Source organism: Rhipicephalus microplus, chromosome X, assembly GCF_043290135.1.
Source record: "Rhipicephalus microplus isolate Deutch F79 chromosome X, USDA_Rmic, whole genome shotgun sequence".
Classification (NCBI taxonomy): domain Eukaryota; kingdom Metazoa; phylum Arthropoda; class Arachnida; order Ixodida; family Ixodidae; genus Rhipicephalus; species Rhipicephalus microplus.
In genome coordinates, this window is record NC_134710.1 from 200745871 (window position 1) to 200767301 (window position 21431).

Genomic DNA, 21431 nt, shown 5'->3' on the forward strand with positions numbered 1-21431 from the left:
CTGCAGATTTAGTCGTCGCCAGCACCAGCTATACCTGAATCATTGCTTCATGATCATTGTGCGTCACATTTGAAGACAATTTTATACTGTTGTAAATAGTTTCGTTAATAAAAGGAAACTGTTGTTATAACAACCATCTGTGTGTTTCATGGATCTATGAAAGAATTTGTGTGGATAATACGCACAGCATCCCTTACCCTTTCCTAAGCAAAAAAAAATGTTTCTGTGTAAGATCGTGACAAGCGAGATTAATAAAAATATTGTTAAGCTTTAGATACCCTTTCAGTAAACACATGAGTTTAGGTCTTTATCATTTCGCTTTGTTTATGCTGATTGGTACGATAAAAATGTGTTAATCGCGAACTTGTTTAAGCTGTCACTCTAACCTGTGCTCCGTGGTGCGAAACTCCACAAGTGGGTATTCGCCATTGGAAATACGAAAGGCCTACTGCTGACTACAGCAGGTGCAAGTGATAAACGAACATTATGTATGGAGAAGTTGAGCTCGAGAAACACGTGAAAGTGAAAAAGAAATAAGAAAGAAGAAGAAAACATAGAAAGATCAAAAAGAAATAGTCAGACAGCATGATAAATGAAAAACAAAAATAGAATATATATATATATAAATATATATATATATATATATATATATATATATATATATATAAATATATATATATATATATATATATATATATATATATATATATATATATATATATATATATATATATATATATATATATATATATATATATATATATATATTATTTAACCTTTAGGCATGGGACTACTGATAATGAAGCGCTGCCATATTATTTTTCTTCATTTTGATTTTTTTTCTACAGGATGCATATTCAAGTAAATGAGCGACAGCTACTGTGTGCGCATCTGTATTGATAAGAAGGTACTGCGTAGGCAAACAACCTAATTTATTCGTAAAAGAATTGTGAGAGGAAGGGAAAGCATGAGGTTTTACGTCCCGAAACCACCATATGATTATGAGTGACGCTGTACTGGAGGGCTCCAGCAATTTCGACCATTTGGCTAGTTCATTGCTTGTTTAGAGAATATGATCTTTGACTTCAGCCATCGGACAAGGAGAGATGTTTCGTGGTATTCATCACAGGGGTCATGTTCAACGACAAGGCACCAGAAGCAGTGGCAGAAAAATGATTACCGTGATAGTAAGGACCACAAGAGTCAAGAAAGAACTCTTTCGCTGTACGAAACGTTTAACCTTTCAGATTCAATAGAAGTAGTATGTGATTGCAAAGGTGATTCATAACAGGTTTTTTTTTTCACCACAAAATCACGCAATGAAGAGGTACCATTGCGTGCTATGTAAGTGAAAGAGACTCCTGATGTAGGTAGTTAGCCTGTTCTTTTTAAAACATCTCAATATGTTGCATGTTGATGATCCTTTCATCACGTAATGTTCTAAACACGTTATCAGTTACATACAAGGAAATGCCTCAATCAAGGTTTTAGGGGCGCATCTCCTAAGTCTGTCTTGTCTGCGGTCATAGCCACTCCTAGTACTCGGAGTGCTAACGTGATGGTGACAGACAGACAGACAGACAGACAGACAGACAGACAGACAGACAGACAGACAGACAGACAGACAGACAGACAGACAGACAGACAGACAGACAGACAGACAGACAGACAGACAGACAGACAGACAGACAGACGGACGGGCGGGCGGACGGACGGATGGATGGACGGACGAATTGATGGAGGGACAAACGAGCGGACGGCGCTCTTTGAGGATGTACTAGGCAAGATTCATGGGATTCATGGTTTTACCGATGAAACTCCAGAGCTTCGCTCTTTCATCATCATTCACTGTGTGGATATGCTGTTTTTTTTTTTCAGCAGGCATCACATTTTCGTTTTGCTCTATGCCTCGACAAAAGAGAGAGAAAGAATATAACAAAGTTAGTGAGGTTAATTTGACTACGTCTAGTTTGCTATCTTACCTGGGGGGAAGAGGGGAGGAATAAGAGAGTAAAAGTGAGAGTGAAGGAGATGCACATTGCACACCTCCTACACAGTGCAGGGTTTCGCAGGTGGTCGCTCAGTGATGTTGCCTTCAAGATTTGTAGGAGGGCTCGTGTGGCTTTCTAGGTTGATCTACCTCAAGACCAAGCAACCAGGATCTTGTCGTTAGTAAAATGACGTTCATCTAGTTCTCTCAGGGCACAAAGAAATGTGTACCGCTTTTAGGAACAGTATTTACCATAACGGTGTAGTAGATTCCCAGAATTTAGTTGGCATGTCTGCTCACAGTTTTATGTTTTATGATAGTTTTCATTGCTTTAATATAAGTCAACGCTTATTTCTTTTAATGATAACTTCCATGCTCAGTGCCTGGGAATACGTATGATCTATTTTGTCCTACCGGCTTTAATTTCGTTGTGTTTGTGGATGGTAACCTGCTGTGTTAATTTTGAAGACACGTCTTTGCTTGAGGATATCAAATAGGCTGACGATTTTTTTATTGTTTCAAAGAATGACCATGCTTTTAATTTGACGAGTGAGTTAATGACGTTTTAACTCCCATACTCCTGCATGAAAAGGAATGCTCTTTACACATGAATCATCTTCCCACCACACTCTTCTGTTTTTAGCTTTCTTATTGACGTTTGACCAAAAACCGAGTTTGTCGGCAACACAGCCTGGCGCAATGTAAGTGGGCTCTAGTACAATTCCGCTCACACTAAGATGCTTAAGGGAGCAATTATTACCAACTGTCTGGAGTCGACGCTCATAAATTCGTGTCCTCATGCCATGCAGTATAGTTTTGACAACCAACTGTAAAGAATAAGTTCAGCCTGCTTCCCGAGCTCCATCGTATATAGTGACTGTCTCAAAACCCTCCAACGAATTATAAAGTGAAGGGCATTAAAAGGAAAATGTCTGGCTTTGTCAAAAAAAGAGGCAAGCCCGCAGGAGTCTCGTTAGTCCATCAACTTTACCACAACCTCAAGGAAGTCGTGTACGTAGTCATCTCGGTGCCACGTAACTTGGCTGCATTTTCGGGTACGCCATGTCTACAAGAAGCCCGGATGCCAGGAGAAGCACACTAGAGCTCATATGAATTGCACGATGGGTTTGGTACACAAAATAACGCTGTAGTGTGGTAAGACATATACGTGCCATAGGCCAAACTGGGCGCTGTCTCAACGACTGAGCTCGTTAACAAAAAACTGTCTTTAAAGAAAAAAGAGAGTGGGCAGTGCACTTTCTCATTGTCTAGCAGATGTGAGCATCTGCTTCGTGAGATTAATATAATAGGCAAGAGCAACGACACATTATCGCGAGAGTTATTGGAGGCGTTCCTCATCAAGAGGAGAGTACGTGTTGCATCAGCGATACGTCTGTTTCACTTTGCAAAGCGAAGGAGCTCTTTTATCAACGAGTGTGATCACTATTTGATGATATTGATGCACGCATGCGGACATAGTTCTAATCTGGTGGCCTTCTCTCTCGAATAAACAGTTCAAGCTTAGCACTCGATCTTTCAGCTCACTCCTGCTTTTTTTCTCGAGTCTTTCATTTCTAATTTTGCGTTATGATGCACCCTATTGATGTTAACTTACTTCACCCCGCCGCGGTGGTCTAGATGCTAAAGTACTCGGCTACTGACCCGCAGGTCGTGGGATCGAATCCCGGCTGCGGAGGCTGCGTTTGCGATGAAGGCGAAAACGCTGTAGGCCTGCCTGCTGATATTTAGGCGCGCGTTAAATAACACCAGGAGGTCGAAATTTCCGGGGACCTTCACTACAGCGTCTCTCATAATCATATGGGGGTTTTGGGACATTAAACCCTACATATAATATGGTAACTAATTCGTCCAACAGCAGGTCTTACTAGATTAAACGACCGTAAGATTTATAAAACGTGCATTGGTTATCCAGATGATTTCAATGCATTTGAAATCCAGCATATTCATTTGATGTTTTAGTGTATGTGCGCTGTTTCATGCGTGCGACAATTTTTTGACGTCAGCACTGCAGAGCACGTCTTCATTTACACGTGAATGTTCTTTAAACCAGCGTAGCTTTAAAGAAAACTTATGCGCACGTATACGCATGCAAAATATTTGCCAATTGCAATATTAATGCGAAAAACCTTTCAAGGGGCCCTGCGACACAGTTTGAGCATGTCATTCTCATTATTATTCCTGGTGCCGTGGATTGCGATAGTATCGTTGCGCAGGTGGCAACACTAAAATCGAAGCTGTTATACTTTAATTACCGAGATAAACTACCTTGATTTTTGACTACAGTGACACACATCAGCAATTTTTCATGGGAACTAATTTTATTTCATGTGACAGGGACCATAAAAGCTATTCATTTTTATTGGCTTGATGCGATGAACATTCGTGCAATAATTATGTGGTGGTAGATATGCAATACAATTGAATGCTAAAAATAATCAAAACATTTTAGTTTCTCAAAAAAATTATTCCTGTTTTTATTAGATGCATTTTCAGAACAACCAACACAACACTTTGTCGGTGAAGCTTAGAAATGGCACACTAGCAACTATTGGTGAAAACACATGCCTGCTGCAGCGTTTTTAGTGAGCCAAAAATGCGACACGCGGAGGACACCGGCGATGTCGTAGAACGCGTCTTGCATTCAAGCCAAGAAATGTCCTAACCTAGACGGTATATATCTTATAAAGCATGTATCTTACACAGTGGGATGTTGGGAGCTTTCCATACACCCGACGCACACTTTTTGGTGTAATGATGATAACAACACCGTCAAAAAGAGTGGTAGCGAGGTACTGTATGAAGGCCACCGTCAGGTGAGATTTCCGATATGTCTTTTGACACGTACGGTCATTGGAAAGAGCCTTTGATGTCAGCAGGAGTCGAAAATGATAAAGTGAACCTTTCTCGTCATCCATGCACGAGTTATGAACTTCGAGGTCTCATAACTTCACTTTTCATGCACTAATCACCATCATTATTGCTTCATTCGGCTCGTCGATTATTACAACACGCGTTCCAGTGATAAATAAGGCATTCGCAAAATTGTCGTAAGGTCCATATAATGGCTTATACTCGTGGTGATGGTCTTTCCAGCCGTGTCTTTGAGCGTTGCCAGCTGTAGCCTCTCCCCCATGCACTAGCTCTGCAATTAGTGAGAGAGCGTAAAAAAAGGGTAAAAACTAAAAAACCAGAAAGCCAAATAAGGCGAGATATAGCATTGTGAATGCTAATAGGTTTTTGCCGAACAAACTTTACAGATTCGTGTCCTTGAATTTTTAAAACCAATATTTAAATATCCTCTGCAGTAAAACAACGTCCAACTGAGAGTGCACCAAGTACTCGAATACCTGCTTTTCTATGTACTTGTGTGCGGATATGTATGCGTGCGTTTACAGAGTACATGTGTGTGTTCGGCACTTTTCATAAACAATGGAAATTCACTTATGTTAGCCTATTAGATGATTCACTGCCAGAGCACAAAACTGGTTACACATCAAGCACGATGCCGTCAGGCAAGCTTTATTTTAGCGAAAACAGTGGGCGTTCTCCTCATGATAGGCAATAACAGGTAACATATATGTAACTCGGCGCTTTAGATAATTTATTTCAAATATTTCTGCATCTAATATATATATATATATATATATATATATATATATATGTGTGTGTGTGTGTGTGTGTGTGTGTGTGTGTGTGTGTGTGTGTGTGTGTGTGTGTGTGTGTGTGTGTGTGTGTGTTTTAATGCTGCTGATTCGCCCGGTCATAGAGTAAAAAGTGATAGTCGTCTTCAGATGTCGTGTGGAATATGCACGTAGGGCTTTATGGTAATAAAACGGAACTTTTACATCATAATATAAGTAAATGCTTTTCAATCCTGAACGTTGTTCTTCTAGCCAAGTGCTCCGTGCTGAATTCAGCGCAAGTCAGAAGCTCGAGAAACATCTAGGGCTGCAACATTCATTTCTCATAAACATCAAGAAAATTTACTGAGTTAGTATGGTATGTATGGATAAGTTTTATGAAATAAAACACGCAAGAATGCACGTGTAGGTACTACATGCTGAAGAAACATGTGTGCATCAGGAGTCGGGCGCCCATAGTTTGTTTTTGCTATTTCCAAAGTCTTGCTGTTTGCCCTTCACCTCCGCCAGGAACACTATCCGGCAAGCGTGAACCCAGCACTGTCGCTGAGCTTTGCGTGAGACGATGTTTTTATCTCCACTCGGCTGCTCCACTTCCGCACCTTGCCATTTTCCAGCAACTGGCTGTCCGCATACGCTTTCGAAAACAAGCGCCGAAGATAGCTCCTGCCGTCGCGCTTTGTGTATAGGCACGTGTACCGCAGCAATCGTTCGACCTCGGATAACAAAAAGCGCATTGCGTTGCCTGCAGCAGGCTCAGAGCAGTTCTCTTCTCTGGCGTCCTTGCGAGCACCACGATTTCATCGGGCTCAAAATAAAACGTTTGTAATAGAAGCAGCGAAAGCGCCATGGAGGCATTTTTTTCGGGCAAACGAGCGGTGGTCACTGGTGCTGCGCAAGGTAGGTGTCTTCTGTATACTCCTCCCACGCGAAGAAATGCTCGGTAGTATATATATATATATATACATTTTTGACTTGGTTTCTGAATTTGTCTTGCTTGCCTGATTCGAAAATACTGCACTTTGCTTCATAAAGCAAGGAAATACAAGATTCACCTTTTTCCTTACTTCGCGTGAATAGCAGACAAAGAAATGAGAGCTAACATGGGGGCTCTGGCAGTTATAGGGCGCGAGTGCCACGCGGAAATATACATATATAACAGGAAACGAGGGCACATTGCCCTGCGGTCGTTTTAGATCAATACAGGAAGTCAGTACATGATTTGAATGAGTTTCTTCCTATATATCGACGTCTTTAATCACCACCTTTATCCTGAGGGACGCTTACGTCCTCAACATGCGGAAGTATGAAAGCTTTATTGGCAGCGCCTGTGTTTACACGTATTTTAACTGTAATGGAGCGCTCTAATTTAGCGCAGTGCTGGTCATAAAGCGAGGACTTGAATTTCCAGATTTAACCGCTGCAATGTTATTGGAGGTATTAGGGTTCATAAATATATATATATATATTTATATATATATATATATATATATATATATATATTAAGGGAAAGAAGTGTACACCTAAGGGCTCGTTTTTCCGTGTTTTGACACAATATTAATGAGATCTAACAGACAGTAAATCAAGGAATGTACAGGGGAAGTTATTAGAACCAATAGAATGTAAATAAGAAGAAAGAAAAGTGGATGAAAAAATAACCAGCCATGAGCAGGAATCGAACCTACGACCTTCGATTAACGCGTTCAATGCTCTAACCACTGAGCTACAACAGCGGCCTTCCCGCCACCCACTTTTTTGGGTTTATATGTGAATTTAGAAGTAGGAGTGACAGTCAGCGCCATCTATAAGCCAAGCGACGAGTGTGAACCACTCTTTTATGCGCATGTTTGGCGTCACGTAGCACGTGAACTTATTACGAGCGGGCAGCTGGTTAATAGTCCCTCGTATACAACCTAATGACACCAAGTCCGCCAGTACGAGACCCTCGTTAAATGAAATAAGAGAAAGAAGTGTATACCTAAGGGCGCGTTTTTCCGTGTTTAGACACAATATTAGTGAGATCTAACAGACATTCATGCCAAGGAATGCACAGGGGAAATTATTAGAACCAATAAAATGTAAATAAGAAGAAAGAAAAGTGGATGAAAAAATAACCAGCCGTGAGCAGGACACTTCTTTCCCTTATTTCATTTAACACAGTACATGGTTGTGAACTGGAAAGACACACGCTTCACGTATATATATATATATATATATATATATATATATATATATATATATATATATATATATATATATATATATATATATATATATACTTACGTTCGTACGTTGAAACTTGAGTGTTGCGGAGCATGACGACACAATAGCACGCGGACTGTCAACATGTTATAAGAACCTAATTCACCAAACACGTGCGTTTTTGGTCCATTTTCTCCCCAGCACAGTTCGGCAAAGAACTGTCAAGCTCACTCAGACACCCTCATGAAATATATTTTGCGCTAATTTGGACTCAGACTCAACAAAAAAAAATTTTTTGGGGGGGGGGGGGGGGAGGCAGGAATCGCTCGCATTCACCTTCACGAACGTTTTCTTTCCCAGCACTCACTGGGACTCAAACGCACCAAAATATTACTCGCCCGGACTAACTCAGACTAAGTCACCACTCGATCCGAGTCTGTGTGAGTGCCAGTGAATCCGTTCGCCAAGAAAGAGCTTTTTTGACATTGATATCACTGCTTTTTAACAGCATATTTCACGCAATTTTTATATTCTTGATAAATTCTTATATAATATACCTTCTAATACGAGTTATGAGTGTTTGCAAACCAGTAGAACATTTCTCTTAAAAAAGATCATAACGTGAGACATATTTATGACGAACTTACCCAGAAGTGTAGCCTCAAGGGGGGGGGGGGGGGGGGGGGTAAGCAAGGCATTCCCCTGCGTAATTCAATAAATACATACGGTGGGCGATCTATACTGCTTCAGATTAAGTGTGAGTATACGTCAGTATACATGTGAATTCAGCGAAGGAAGTAATGCTCAAGATTAGCAAATAGGACCACAATTCGGCCAAAAAGTGGAATTCACTCAGCCTCACTCAGTGAACACATTTCGTGCTTTGGCCTCAGTCGGACTCAGACTCACCAAATTTTCTTTTCCCGAACGCACACTCACGAAAATTTTCTTCCTCCGGACTCCCTCGAACTCAAATTCGCCAAAATATTGCTTACTTGGTCTCGGTTAGACTTGCACTCACGGCTCGGTCAGAGTCCGAGTAAGTCTCCTCAAGAGTGAGTTTGCTGACCCATGATTCGACATATACGTTAGAGCAAACGCCAATGAATTGTAGCAAAGAACTAATGCTTACATTGCCATTTCTAGCTTTGTCAATTAGTGAATTTCTTAGTACCATGCACTCTCAGTTTCTGACTATTCGGTAAATATGCCATTACGTAAGAAAAATACTTAGCGGCTGCTTCGTTGTACCATTACAAATGCTTCTTTGTCATAAAGTCTATTTGACATTTGCCTTAGCTAACACACAAGTATGTGTCATGGTTAGCCTGGCAAAGCAAAACATGGCACATATTGCATGCGGGGCCTTAACGGTCGAGGTGAGAATTACAGGTACGTGGCATATAAATACTGTTATGTTTTTTTTAAAATAGAACATTCGAGAGATATCTACCACCAGTACTAATGGCAAAGCTATGCCGAAAGTTTTAATTTGACTGTCTGTTGTTGTTCAGCTTAGATGATAACGATATGATGACTATGGTACTTTGCTTCACAATGAACTTTCTTTACTGATATCCCTTGTAGGGATGGGGGCACGGATCGCAACTGACTTGGCGAAGTTTGGGGCTACTGTGATTGCTGTAGACCTCGACGCAGAAAAACTGACTGAACTACAGAAGCAAGTAGGTTCACTTCTTTTAACGGAATATTATACATGATCCTTGCGGCACCCTTAAACATACATAAACTATAACTTTTCACATGACAGGGCCCGACAGTCCAGTTTGCGCCAACCTCATTTGTAATCCTTTGCAGAAAGCACCTCACTCAGTAAATCAAATTACTTCAGAAGCGTGTACTTCACCTCATTTTACTGAACCTTTCACCCTGCGTACTCGGTCTTGCGACTTATCACATCACCGCAAAATATCTTGCTTTTCGTTGCTCTACAAGCTCTACTAGATATGTGCCTCATGATTGATGATTGATTTGTGGGGTTTAACGTCCCAAAACCACCATATGATTATGAGAGAAGGGATAGATATCTTCCTCAGTCAAGTACTCGAACCATTGGTAAACTTGTTTCCACTCACTGTTCACCTTTTCAAAATGAAAAACTTGCCACTGAACTATTTTTCCTGATTTATCCATAACGAAACAATGACTGAATAAAATATTTACCATCAATCATTTCTACTCAGAGTATATTCATAAATTCTCAAAAATTGTTACGCTCTAAATATTTCAACATTTATTACGCCCTACTTTTATTCTTTCTTTCGATCTTTCATTGCATATATACAAATTGGCCCAGCTATCTTTTGCCAGATTTTGAAAATATGCCGAAACACCCAATTACAACGCGACCAAATGCATGTTATTGACCGTTGCCTAGACTTAGTGAGGCTATTTTCTGTGTTCAAAAATATTATTTATTAGATCTGTTTAATTACCTACCTTTTGAAGGACTGAATATGGATGAAAAATTTCAATTAGAAAGTTCCAGATCATTTTGAAAACACCTGATTAGACAGTTTCAAACTTTACGTCTTTTAAATATTAATGTTTTTCGACTAAGTACAAATGCCCGTGAAATAGAAAAAATACCACGTGAGAAACCTACTGGCGCGGATTCTGGTGCTTCCTGATGTTCTGCGTACGAACGATACGCTTCCCTCACACCGGTTCATGACAGCTATAAGCAGTCACTGCGGTTATGGCTTTTGTGGCCGATATAAAAACGTGTATATCGCAAAGCCACCGCTATCGTCGCGGCCCTATTGAGACAGCACAATCGGGCAAATGCTAAGGTCGTTTGTACGCGGAACGTTAGGAAGCACTAGAATCATCGTGGGCACTGGCGCACGAGCAGGTTTACCACGTGGTATTTTTTGTATTTGGTGGACATTTGTAGTTAGCAGAAAAGCACTAATAATTGACAGATATAAAGTTCGAAACTGTCTAAACGAAGGTTTTCCAAACCAATCTACAACTTTTTCATTGCAATTTTTAATTCGTCTTTATTTTGGACAAGTTAGTTACTTAAAGCAGATGTAATCAAACAATACTTTAGAATACAAAGATAGTCCGGCTAACTTCAGGCAATGGTCAGCAACATGCATTTCGTCGCTTAGTAATTGCGTGTGTCGGCATATTTTTAGTTTCTGGCTAAAAATGACGGGGGCACCCTGTATATTACCTGAATAAACGTGTAGTTTATACCTTTATCGCCCTCTTCTTCACAACAGCAAGTCGCCATACTTTTGTTTTATTTTTTTTCCTTTGCTGTTCTTGTTTTATATTTGTTGTCTCTATGCAAACTCTCTCCTACGATCGATTGGTGATGAACTTCGTCTGTGCCTGATAACCATGTTTTCTTTCTATTCTTGAAGTCGAATTAGTGCGTCGTTTGTCTAATACAGCTAGATAGGCTTATTGGTATTTCATTATTAGGTAAGCCGCTGAGCGCAAATAAACGATGCGGAATTAGACAAGTGGAGCACAAAGGTAGCCCTTAAAATTAATCTGCAGAAAACGAAACTAATGTTCAAATCTAGGAAGAGGACAGCGCTTTGAGGTTGGTAGCTCTGTACTTGAGGTTGTATAGGAGTACGTCTACTTGATACAGGTGCTGACCATGGAGCCGAACCTTGAGATGGAAGTAACTAGAAGAATAAAATTGAGGTTGAGCACATTCGGCAAGCATTCTGAGATCATGAATGGTAGATTGTCACTATTCCTCAAGAGCAACGTATATAACAGCTGCATTTTACCGGTACTTACTACGGAGCAGAAACCTGAAAGATCAGAATGAGGGTTCCACTTAAGCTGGGGACGAGGCGGCGAACCCTAAGGGACAAGAAGAGAGAAGAGTGTATCAGCGAACAAAGGGCTGTTGAGGGCATGATGGTCGAATTTAAGAAGGAGAAATGCTCATGGGGTAGAGCACGTAGCGCGAAGGCTAGATAAGCACTAGTCATTAAGCATCACAAACTAGATTCCAAGACATGACAAGCAGCGGAAGGGGAGACGGAAGGTTAGTTGGGCAGATGAGTTTAGAAAGTTTGCGGGTATAAAATAGCAGCAGCAAGCACAGGACCGACTGTACTGGCGGAACATGGGAGAGACATTTGTCCTGCAGTGGGCGTAGTCAGGCTGATGATGATGATGATGAAATGACGCGGGACCAAGAAAGAAAAGTTGCAAGTTAGCGCTTGTGGTGTCTGATTTTTTTACTTCCTTCCACATTGTTTATTTGCACTTAATGATTTACTTAGTGCTTACTTTGTTCTTTTCTGCGATAGATACTTCCATTTCGCATTTTCGCCACTTACCTTCTAAAATTTCTTTGTTTGAATATTTTATTTTAATGAGAAAATTCTGCACGCTGTATGAAGTTCATCTCTCTCTCTTTCTCCCTCTCTCTTTCTTGCAGCAGCTTTTAAGAGACTTTTGGCACACTGTCAAATGATTTCAAATAAGACAAATGAATTACAACAAGCCAGCATAAGCTGAGCAGTGTAGAAAGAGATAACGAACGTAATTGAAAACTGCACCCAGCCATGAAAATTGCCACTCATTTAAACTAAGTCTTATTAACGTGATAACGTTGCTACCAAGCCCTATGTGGATAATAAAAGCATACAGCTTACCATGAAAGCTACTAATGATTCGTTTCGTCCTCACCAACAGCTTCACGAAGATCATCAGCGGTTGCGCCATTGTGGGGCTGTATTTTATTTGTGAGAGGACATTTAGCGTTTGAAGCTCTCTCTAATTATTTAATGGTTTGTTTCATTTGATCGCCCATCAGCGAGTTGACGCCAACGATAAGTACGATTCCTGTCGTCAAGTTTTCTCTCTGTTACACTGTTTTGAAGCCTTGTCAATGGACGCATGACGGTAATACTCATACCGCCACAAATTGGCCGCTGCCTTCAACACACCACTATAGTGGCTAGAGGGTGAAGGACGTGCATGTTTCTGTGTCACCGAAACCATGCATTGAGGCGCAGACATATTGCCACATTGAATATGCAGCACGAAGAGAACAACGAAGAACAGGCGCAGCGAGTGAAGAAGACGAGGTTCTCTTCTGATCAGTTTACCAGTATTCTAATACAATTAAAGTGAGTTCCCTGGATTCGACTGCTGCTGTTTCTGCATTGTGACACTGGTGGAGGTGCTGGGTACATGTTCGGGACGCCTGACAACAGCCCCGCATCTGGTCAAGAAAGACTTCCACGCATCGACACCCCCGTTCACCGCAGCAGCCGGCGCCTGTTAGGCCTCCGCCCGGAGTTTGGTCCATTGCCGGAAAGCGTGACTGTGCCAGAAAGCATGACGGCGCCTGGAAGCACTGGCCCCAACATGTCCAGCCCAAGCACGACACAGGTGACTGTTTTGAACCCTCGACTTCCGGTTGACTTCCACGGAAACGCATATGAGGATGCACATGACTGGCTCGAGGAATTCGAGCACACAGCGAATGTTAACGGTTGGAACACCACACAAAAATTGGGCTACGTTTATTTTCCGCTTCAAGACGGAGCCCGAACGTGGTTCACGAATCGCGTGTGGTCATCTTGGGACGAGTTCCGGCAGAAGTTTCTCGACACGTTCGCGAGCACTGAAAGACGAGAAATCGCACAGCGTCTCCTCGAGTCACGGATTCAGAAACCAAATGAATCCGTTACGATGTTTGTTGAGGACATGGCGCGGCTATTTCGTCGAGCAGATCCTAATATGCCCGAAGCCAAAAAGGTTAGCCACCTCATGCGGGGCGTTAAGGAGCAGCTGTTCGCTGGTCTCGTACGAAACCCGCCTGCAAGTGTGGATGAATTCTCCAAGGAGGCGACATCTATCGAACGCGCACTGCATCTGCGTTATCGCCAGTATGACCGCCCAACCCACAGTGCACCGATCAGCGTGGCAGCCTCTACCACAGCAACAACACCCGACGAAGGTTTTTTGCGCCAACTAATACGAGAAATCGTACAAGAAGAGGTCAAGAAACTCGTCGCCAAACCGAATGACTGCGCGATCGCCTCAGTAACGAAAGTTGTACGCCAGGAGATCAGGCAAGCGCTCTCATTTCCTGAGCCGAACACGAGCACTCCCAGGGCAAGCTATGCAGACGTAGTCCGCCGACAGCCAGCGAACGTGCCGACACCACATCAGTACCACCATCAACATCCGCCGACAGCGCCTTGGTACTACAGAGAAACTTCGATGCCGAGGCAGCCACCACTTCGCAAAACTGACATCTGGCGTACCCCTGATCATAGGCCCCTGTGCTTTCACTGTGGGGAAGCAGGCCACATCGTTCGGTATTGCCCGTATCGCGCCGCAGGGTACCAAGGGTTTCCTTCTACGGTTCCTCGGCGCCATTTCAACGGAACATCTGACGTCGACACGAGTGTCATGACCCCGCGGGATGTTCCTCCTGGGTTTCGGTCACGCTCACCCTCTCCAGGGCGTTATTCTCCATCCTCTAGACGGAGCACCACTGACATGCCAAGAGGAGATCTCCTAGTGCACGCCGGGGAAACTAAAAGCAGCGACCTCAGGGGGGAAGGTTGCGAATCGTCGAAGTGCTAAAAACCCCCCATTACTGCCGAGCGAAGAGAGACACATTTTCAATGAGTCGACGAAAGATGAGGTTGTTACTGCCGAAGTTGCAATTACGATTGGCGGACATGACGTCATGGCATTGGTCGACACTGGCGCGGACTTCTCAATAATGAGTGAGAGTCTGGCAGACACGCTCAGGAAGGTTAGAATGGAATGGACAGGGCCGCAGATTAGAGGAGCTGGAGGGCAGCTACTCACACCTACCGGAAAGTGCACCGCAAGAATGAAGATAGGGGATGCATCCTTCGTCACAACCTTTGTTATCCTTTCTGAGTGTTGCAAACAGGCAATCTTGGGGATGGATTTCTTGCGTGAATATGGTGCCATCATCAATATTCCGGACGGTGTACTGACCTTTTCAGCGGATCAAAGCGCAGTGCTACACCGAAAATTCCTACGAGTCATTGACTATGTGACCGTACCTCCGTTATCGTGCGGCCTTGTTTCAGTCACGTGCAGCGAGCAGAATACTGGAGAAGGAATCGCTGAACAAGTATTGACGCTCCTATTCTCTCGCGGTGTTGCAATTGCCAGAAGTATCGTCAACGTTGTGTGCGGTGAAGCAGAGGTTCTGTTAACGAATTTTACCAACGAGCGACGACACATTACACAAGGCACTACAGTTGCCTACTTCGACTAGATCACTGAAATCCGCGAGTGTTGTGTAGTACAAAAGGACGAGCCGCAAGCCACGTCAGCCCCACCACCTATTGACGTAAGCTCGGATTTGTCACCAGCACAGAGACAGCGTCTAGTAGATCTTCTTCACCAGTTCAAAGACTGTTTTTGATAGACCTCGAGGGTCAGTCAAACGCCACTAACGAAGCATCGGATAATAACGGAGGAGACGGCAAGGCCAATACGACAGAACCCATACCGCGTAGCACCGAAAGAGCGTGAAGCAATCCAGGAACAAGTGAAGAAAATGGTCGATGATGACGTCATCCAGCCGTCAAGAAGTCCTTGGGCATCGCCGGTAGTGCTGGTTAAAATAAAGACGGAAGCTTGCGATTTTGTGTCGACTACCGCAAGCTGAACCGTGTGACAAAGAAAGACGTGTACCCATTACCACGCATCGATGATTCACTCGACAGGCTGAGGTATGCACGCTACTTTTCGTCAATGGACCTCAAAAGTGGGTATTGGCAAATTGAGGTCGACGAGCGAGATAGAGAAAAAACGGCTTTTGTAACGCCTGACGGGCTTTATGAATTTAAAGTCTTGCCATTCGGATTGTGCTCAGCCCCCGCAACCTTTCAGAGACTGATGGATACCGTTCTGTCAGGCCTTAAGTGGCAGACATGTCTGGTCTATCTGGACGACGTCATTGTTTTTTCAAAAACATTTGAGGAACACCTGAGCAGGCTGCTATCGGTATTCAGGGCAATAAGGTCTGCCGGCCTGACACTAAAATCTGAGAAGTGTCATTTCGGTTTCAAGGAGCTTCAATTTTTAGGCCATGTGGTGAGCCATGAAGGTGTTCGACCTGATCCCGATAAGATTGCGGCCATTAGAAAATTTCCGGTACCAAAAGACAAGAAAGCAGTCAGGCGTTTCCTTGGCCTATGCGCATACTACCGAAGGTTTATTGCCAATTTCTCCCACATAGCCTCGCCGTTAACACGACTCACAAGAGAAGACGTTTCGTTCACATGGGGCGACGATCAACAGGTGGCATTTGACGATCTCCGACAACGCCTGCAGACTCCGCCTGTGCTTGCTCACTTTGATGAGGATGCTCCTACCATGGTCCATACAGATGCCAGCAACGTGGGTTTAGGCGCTGTACTCGTCCAGTGGCAAGACTCAGCCGAGCGTGTGATCGCATATGCTAGTAGGACGCTTTCCCGCGCCGAGTCCAACTACTCCACAACAGAAAAAGAGTGTCTTGCTGTCGTATGGGCGGTTATGAAGTTTCGTCCGTACCTCTATGGTCGTTCCTTCCACGTAGTCAGTGACCATCATTCCCTCTGCTGGCTGACCAACTTGAAAGACCCGTCTGGTCGGCTCGCACGGTGGAGCTTACGCCTCCAAGAGTTTAATATGACGGTCGTGTATAAGTCCGGACGGCAGCATGCCGACGCCGATTGCTTATCAAGGTCACCGATAAAGCGCGACGATGACACAGAAGATGACACCATGGCGTTTGTAGGAGTCGTTGACACCACTACGATTTCGTGCAAGCAGAAAGAAGACAGTGAGTTGCTTCCTCTTACTGAATTTTTGAATGGCCGGACAACAACCGTCCCTAGAAGATTTGCAAGGAGCCTGCCGTCATTCTGCTTACGTAGTGGTGTTCTCTATAAGAAGAACTTTTCTCCCAGAGGAAGCACCCACCAACTTGTTCCGACGTCACCTCGTGAGCAGATACTTTGTGCTTGCCACAATGAGCCAACGTCTGGTCATCTCGGATACACACGCACATTGCCCAGAATCCAACAGAAATACTACTGGCCAAGACTTCCAGCTATTGTGAAACATTACGTGCGCACGTGCCTCGATTGCCAACGACGAAAATCGCCACTGTTAAAACCAGCTGGACTATTACAACCAATTCAAGTGCCCACGGTACCTTTTGCCCAAATTGGAATGGATCTCCTTGGACCATATCTGACTTCCCATGCTGGCAACAAGTGGGTAATAGTCGCCACTGATTATCTTACGCGCTACGCCGAAACAAAGGCTTTGTCAAGTGGCACTGCCGTTGAAACCGCACGATTCTTCGTAGAAAATATCGTCCTGAGGCACGGTGCTCCAACAATCATAATAACGGATCGAGGTGCCGCTTTCACGGCCGCGCTCCTGAAGACAGTGCTTGAGCTCAGTGGAACCGCCCATCGGAAAACCACTTCCTATCATCCACAAACCAACGGCTTAACAGAACGCCTCAACAAGACTATTGCCGACATGTTGAGTATGTACGTTGACGTGGATCACAAAAACTGGGACGACATTCCACCGTACATCACGTTCGCCTATAATACAGCGCAGCAAGAAACTACACGAAGAACGCCGTTCAGTCTCCTTCATGGCCGTGAAGTGACGACGATGCTTGACGCCATGTTACTGCACGACTGCAATGACATCGATTTGGACGCTGCATCTTTTATCCAACGAGCAGAAGAAGCGAGGCAGCTTGCGCGCGTCCGAATCACCCAGCAGCAAACTTATGACGCCCAACGTTATAATCTGCGATACCGACATGTCGTCTATCGGGCCGGCGACAAAGTCTGGGTATGGAGTCCTATCCGCCGCCGGGGACTGTCTGAAAAATTGCTGAAGAAGTATTTTGGCCCCTACACAGTTTTACAACGCCTGAGCGACGTTAACTACGTGGTCGTTCCTGACAGCCCCTCGACAACTCGCCAGCAAAAACCAGACATCGTGCACGTTGTGCGAATGAAGCCCTACTTTTCGGACTGATTTACATCATACATCTACTACACCGTCTTTTGTAGAAGAGCATCGGGACGCTGCTCTCTAGAGGGGGGCAAATGCCACATTGAATATGCAGCACGAAGAGAACAACGAAGAACACGCGCAGCGAGTGAAGAAGACGAGGTTCTCTTCTGATCAGTTTACCAGTATTCTAATACAATTAAAGTGAGTTCCCTGGATTCAACTGCTGCTGTTTCTGCATTGTGACAATATTGTAACGTAGTTGTGTGGCAGCTGCTTCTCAACCACAGGATAACAAGTCGCGAACTATATGCATACCACTCTGCAGCAAGGAATGCATACGTCTTTTCAGCGCGAACCTGAGCTTTTTTTCCTTGCCCGTTTACCAGGTCCACTGACAATGTGTGCACGCATAATGAAAAAAATATGCATGATTCAAGTCTCATGATGGAGTCCACAGCAACTTTCCCTTTTTAACTTTTCTTCTGCAATCTACGTTTGCTCCACTAAGTCTGCGAAAATTAGGCTGACAATCCGCCTCGCAATTTGCTTCCTAGCATCTTTTCTAAACAACAATTGGTAGGGCGATTCAGATATTTTCGTCACAATATTGTTTTTGAACTTCAAACATCTTCCTCACAAACGCCGATGATCTGTCGACAAAATCCAAAGCACTTGCGTTACAAACCTTCAGAATATAATTTTGTTAATGCAAAATTTCACATGAATGTGATCATAAATTTTAAAAAAAACTTCACACGTACTTATACATTCGTTTTTCTGAGACACTACAATACTATGGCTATAGATAGTAAAGTCAAGAAGAGAAAATACGGAAGGGATTTGTAGTTACAATGCAACTGTTCGCGTTTTTTTTTTCTTTCCATTTTTCGCTAGCTTGAGTTTATCCTTTCTGCACCTCAATAAAAAACTACCAACACTTATATGGTTCTCTTGGTTTTGTGATCTGTTGATTTTTTTATGTTTATGTCTTTGACCTCAAGCCTGTTTTTATTTCGGCCCTTTCGTTCCTCACTCAGCAGAGCGTGACTTCAGAGCGGTGAGTGTCGTGTGCGTTAATTGAGGTGGATTAATGAGAGTTTGTGTGACTGTTTGAGGAAACAAAGTTTGCGCTAATTATCTTAGTATGTGATGAATGACTAACTAACCCAACAACAAGCTTTATTAAGCAACTAAAGGAACACAAGTTACGATATAGGTGAAAATAAAAGAATTAACTATAGAATACATAACCTAATAGTGTCGTTATTGAAGAAGTCAAACAAGAAACCTTTTCATGAATGCAGTTAGAAATCATTACGAAAAACGCATGTACGTGTAGTTTGTAATCAGTCATGTTTGAACTTTGGTGTAATGTACAGAACTTCATACTTGATTTCGCTGAGGCTCAAAAGAACAACTGTATTACAAATTCAGTTATGCAAAATATTACTATGATATTATAGTGGCGTTTAAAATTACCCAGTGTAATACAAGATTCTCCTATGAGCTTCGGAAACAATCCTGAGAACAAATAACGATACTACAATTCTCGTTATATCCGCCAATCAGTCCAACTGTTTTTACTGCTGCACCGTCTTTCGAAAAATACGACCTGCTGTGGTCGGGCAGTCGATAAATTACAAGGAAGGTTTTCGAAATCTGGCAACAAAATCTGCTTGCACCAGCAAGAAACAGAATCTGTCTGCGTACATCCTGCAACGCGGCATACAACACAAATCAAAAATAAGGACTATTCAAAGTGTTGGCTTTTTTCAGAAATAATCATACCATGGTTTTTGAAGTTTGAAGCTTGAAGTTTATTTCACATTTCTGACAATACATGAGACATGAGTTCTTATAGTGCCGGAGCTAATGGCGTATTTATACACGCCTCACTAGGCTCCTGGCACCTCGAGTGCTGCAGACAACAGCAGGCAACTGCAAGAAAAAAAAACAGATCCACAAACAGGTCTATATGCATATATGGGCATGTATATAAATGGCATAAACTATTTTGGGGCAAAAAACACCCCGATAATATTAATTTTTAAGCGTTTCCACTAGTTTGGGCAAACGAAATCTCGAAGTGCATTACAATGCGCACCGTGGTTATATATATATATATATATATATATATATATATATATATATATATATATATATATATATATATATATATATATATATAATGGAAAGAAGTGTATACCTAAGGGCTCGTTTTTCCGTGTTTTTAACACAATAATAATGAGATATAACAGACAGTAATGCCAAGGAATGTACAGGGGAAGTTATTAACATTAATGGAATGTAAATAAGAAGAAAGAAAAGTGGATGAAAAAATTACCAACTGTAAGCAGGAATCGAACCTACGACCTTCGAATTACGCATCGAACGCGTAATTCGAAGGTCGTAGGTTCGATTCCTGCTTACAGTTGGTAATTTTTTCATCCACTTTTCTTTCTTCTTATTTACATTCCATTAATGTTAATAACTTCCCCTGTACATTCCTTGGCATTACTGTCTGTTATATCTCATTATTATTATATAGATATATATATATATATATATATATATATATATATATATATATATATATATATATATATATATATATATATATATATATATATATATATATATATATATATATATATATATATATATATATATATATATATATATATATATATATATATACGTTAGCAACATCTGGTGCATATATATGTGCCTCTTCGAAAGCTATTGAACACATTTATTGAACCAATCCAAGCGATGTTTGTTTCTCTTTTTAAACACAAGCGCAATATATTATAATTTTACCCGTCATGATAGCTTAGCGTGAAAGGTGCCACTCTGCGAAGCTAAAGGGAACGGACTCGATTCTCGGCCCAGGCGGCTGCATTTAGATGGGGACGAAATCTGCAAAACATACGATTGATTGAGTTTTGTCCCACGTTTTAGAAAAAACGCCAAGGGGTCACATTTGTTGAGCAATACCCCCTCGCCAATGGCCTGTCACATAATTATGTTGCAGTTCTGGCGCTTAAAACCACTACAAACTTCAATATTTTCTGATAAAGCTCTCAGTATCCATTTTAGCAGTTCTTCACTTTTACCTGTGCCCCGTACCTGCACCCCGTGGGCTGTGGTATGCGGGCGTAGCCACACGTGACCCAAAGAAAGGGGATCATGACTTACGCCACAGACACGTCATGATAATCTTCATAGTACACACATGTCTCGTACGAAAGTTTGGAAGTTCACCAAGTTAAGTAGTAGGGGAGAGAACCCACACATAGGCGCCCAAACGGATAGATAGATAGATAGATAGATAGATAGATAGATAGATAGATAGATAGATAGATAGATAGATAGATAGATAGATAGATAGATAGATAGATAGATAGATAGATAGATAGATAGATAGATAGATAGATAGATAGATAGATAGATAGATAGATAGATAGATAGATAGATAGATAGATAGATAGATAGATAGATAGATAGATAGATAGATAGATAGATAGATAGATAGATAG

At 42.3% G+C, this 21431-nt stretch overlaps 1 protein-coding gene across 1 annotated transcript in view; it reads left to right on the forward strand.

Moving 5' to 3' along the window:
- Positions 1–6358: 6358 nt before the first annotated feature.
- The window catches only part of LOC119187662 (L-xylulose reductase), a 55710-nt gene continuing 40637 nt past the window's right edge, over positions 6359–21431 (forward strand). The window contains exons 1-2 of the mRNA XM_037435745.2: positions 6359–6552; positions 9442–9539. Of these exons, the coding sequence (XP_037291642.1) occupies positions 6501–6552; positions 9442–9539 (150 nt within the window). The 5' untranslated portion in view covers positions 6359–6500. The remainder of the gene's footprint in view (positions 6553–9441; positions 9540–21431) is intronic.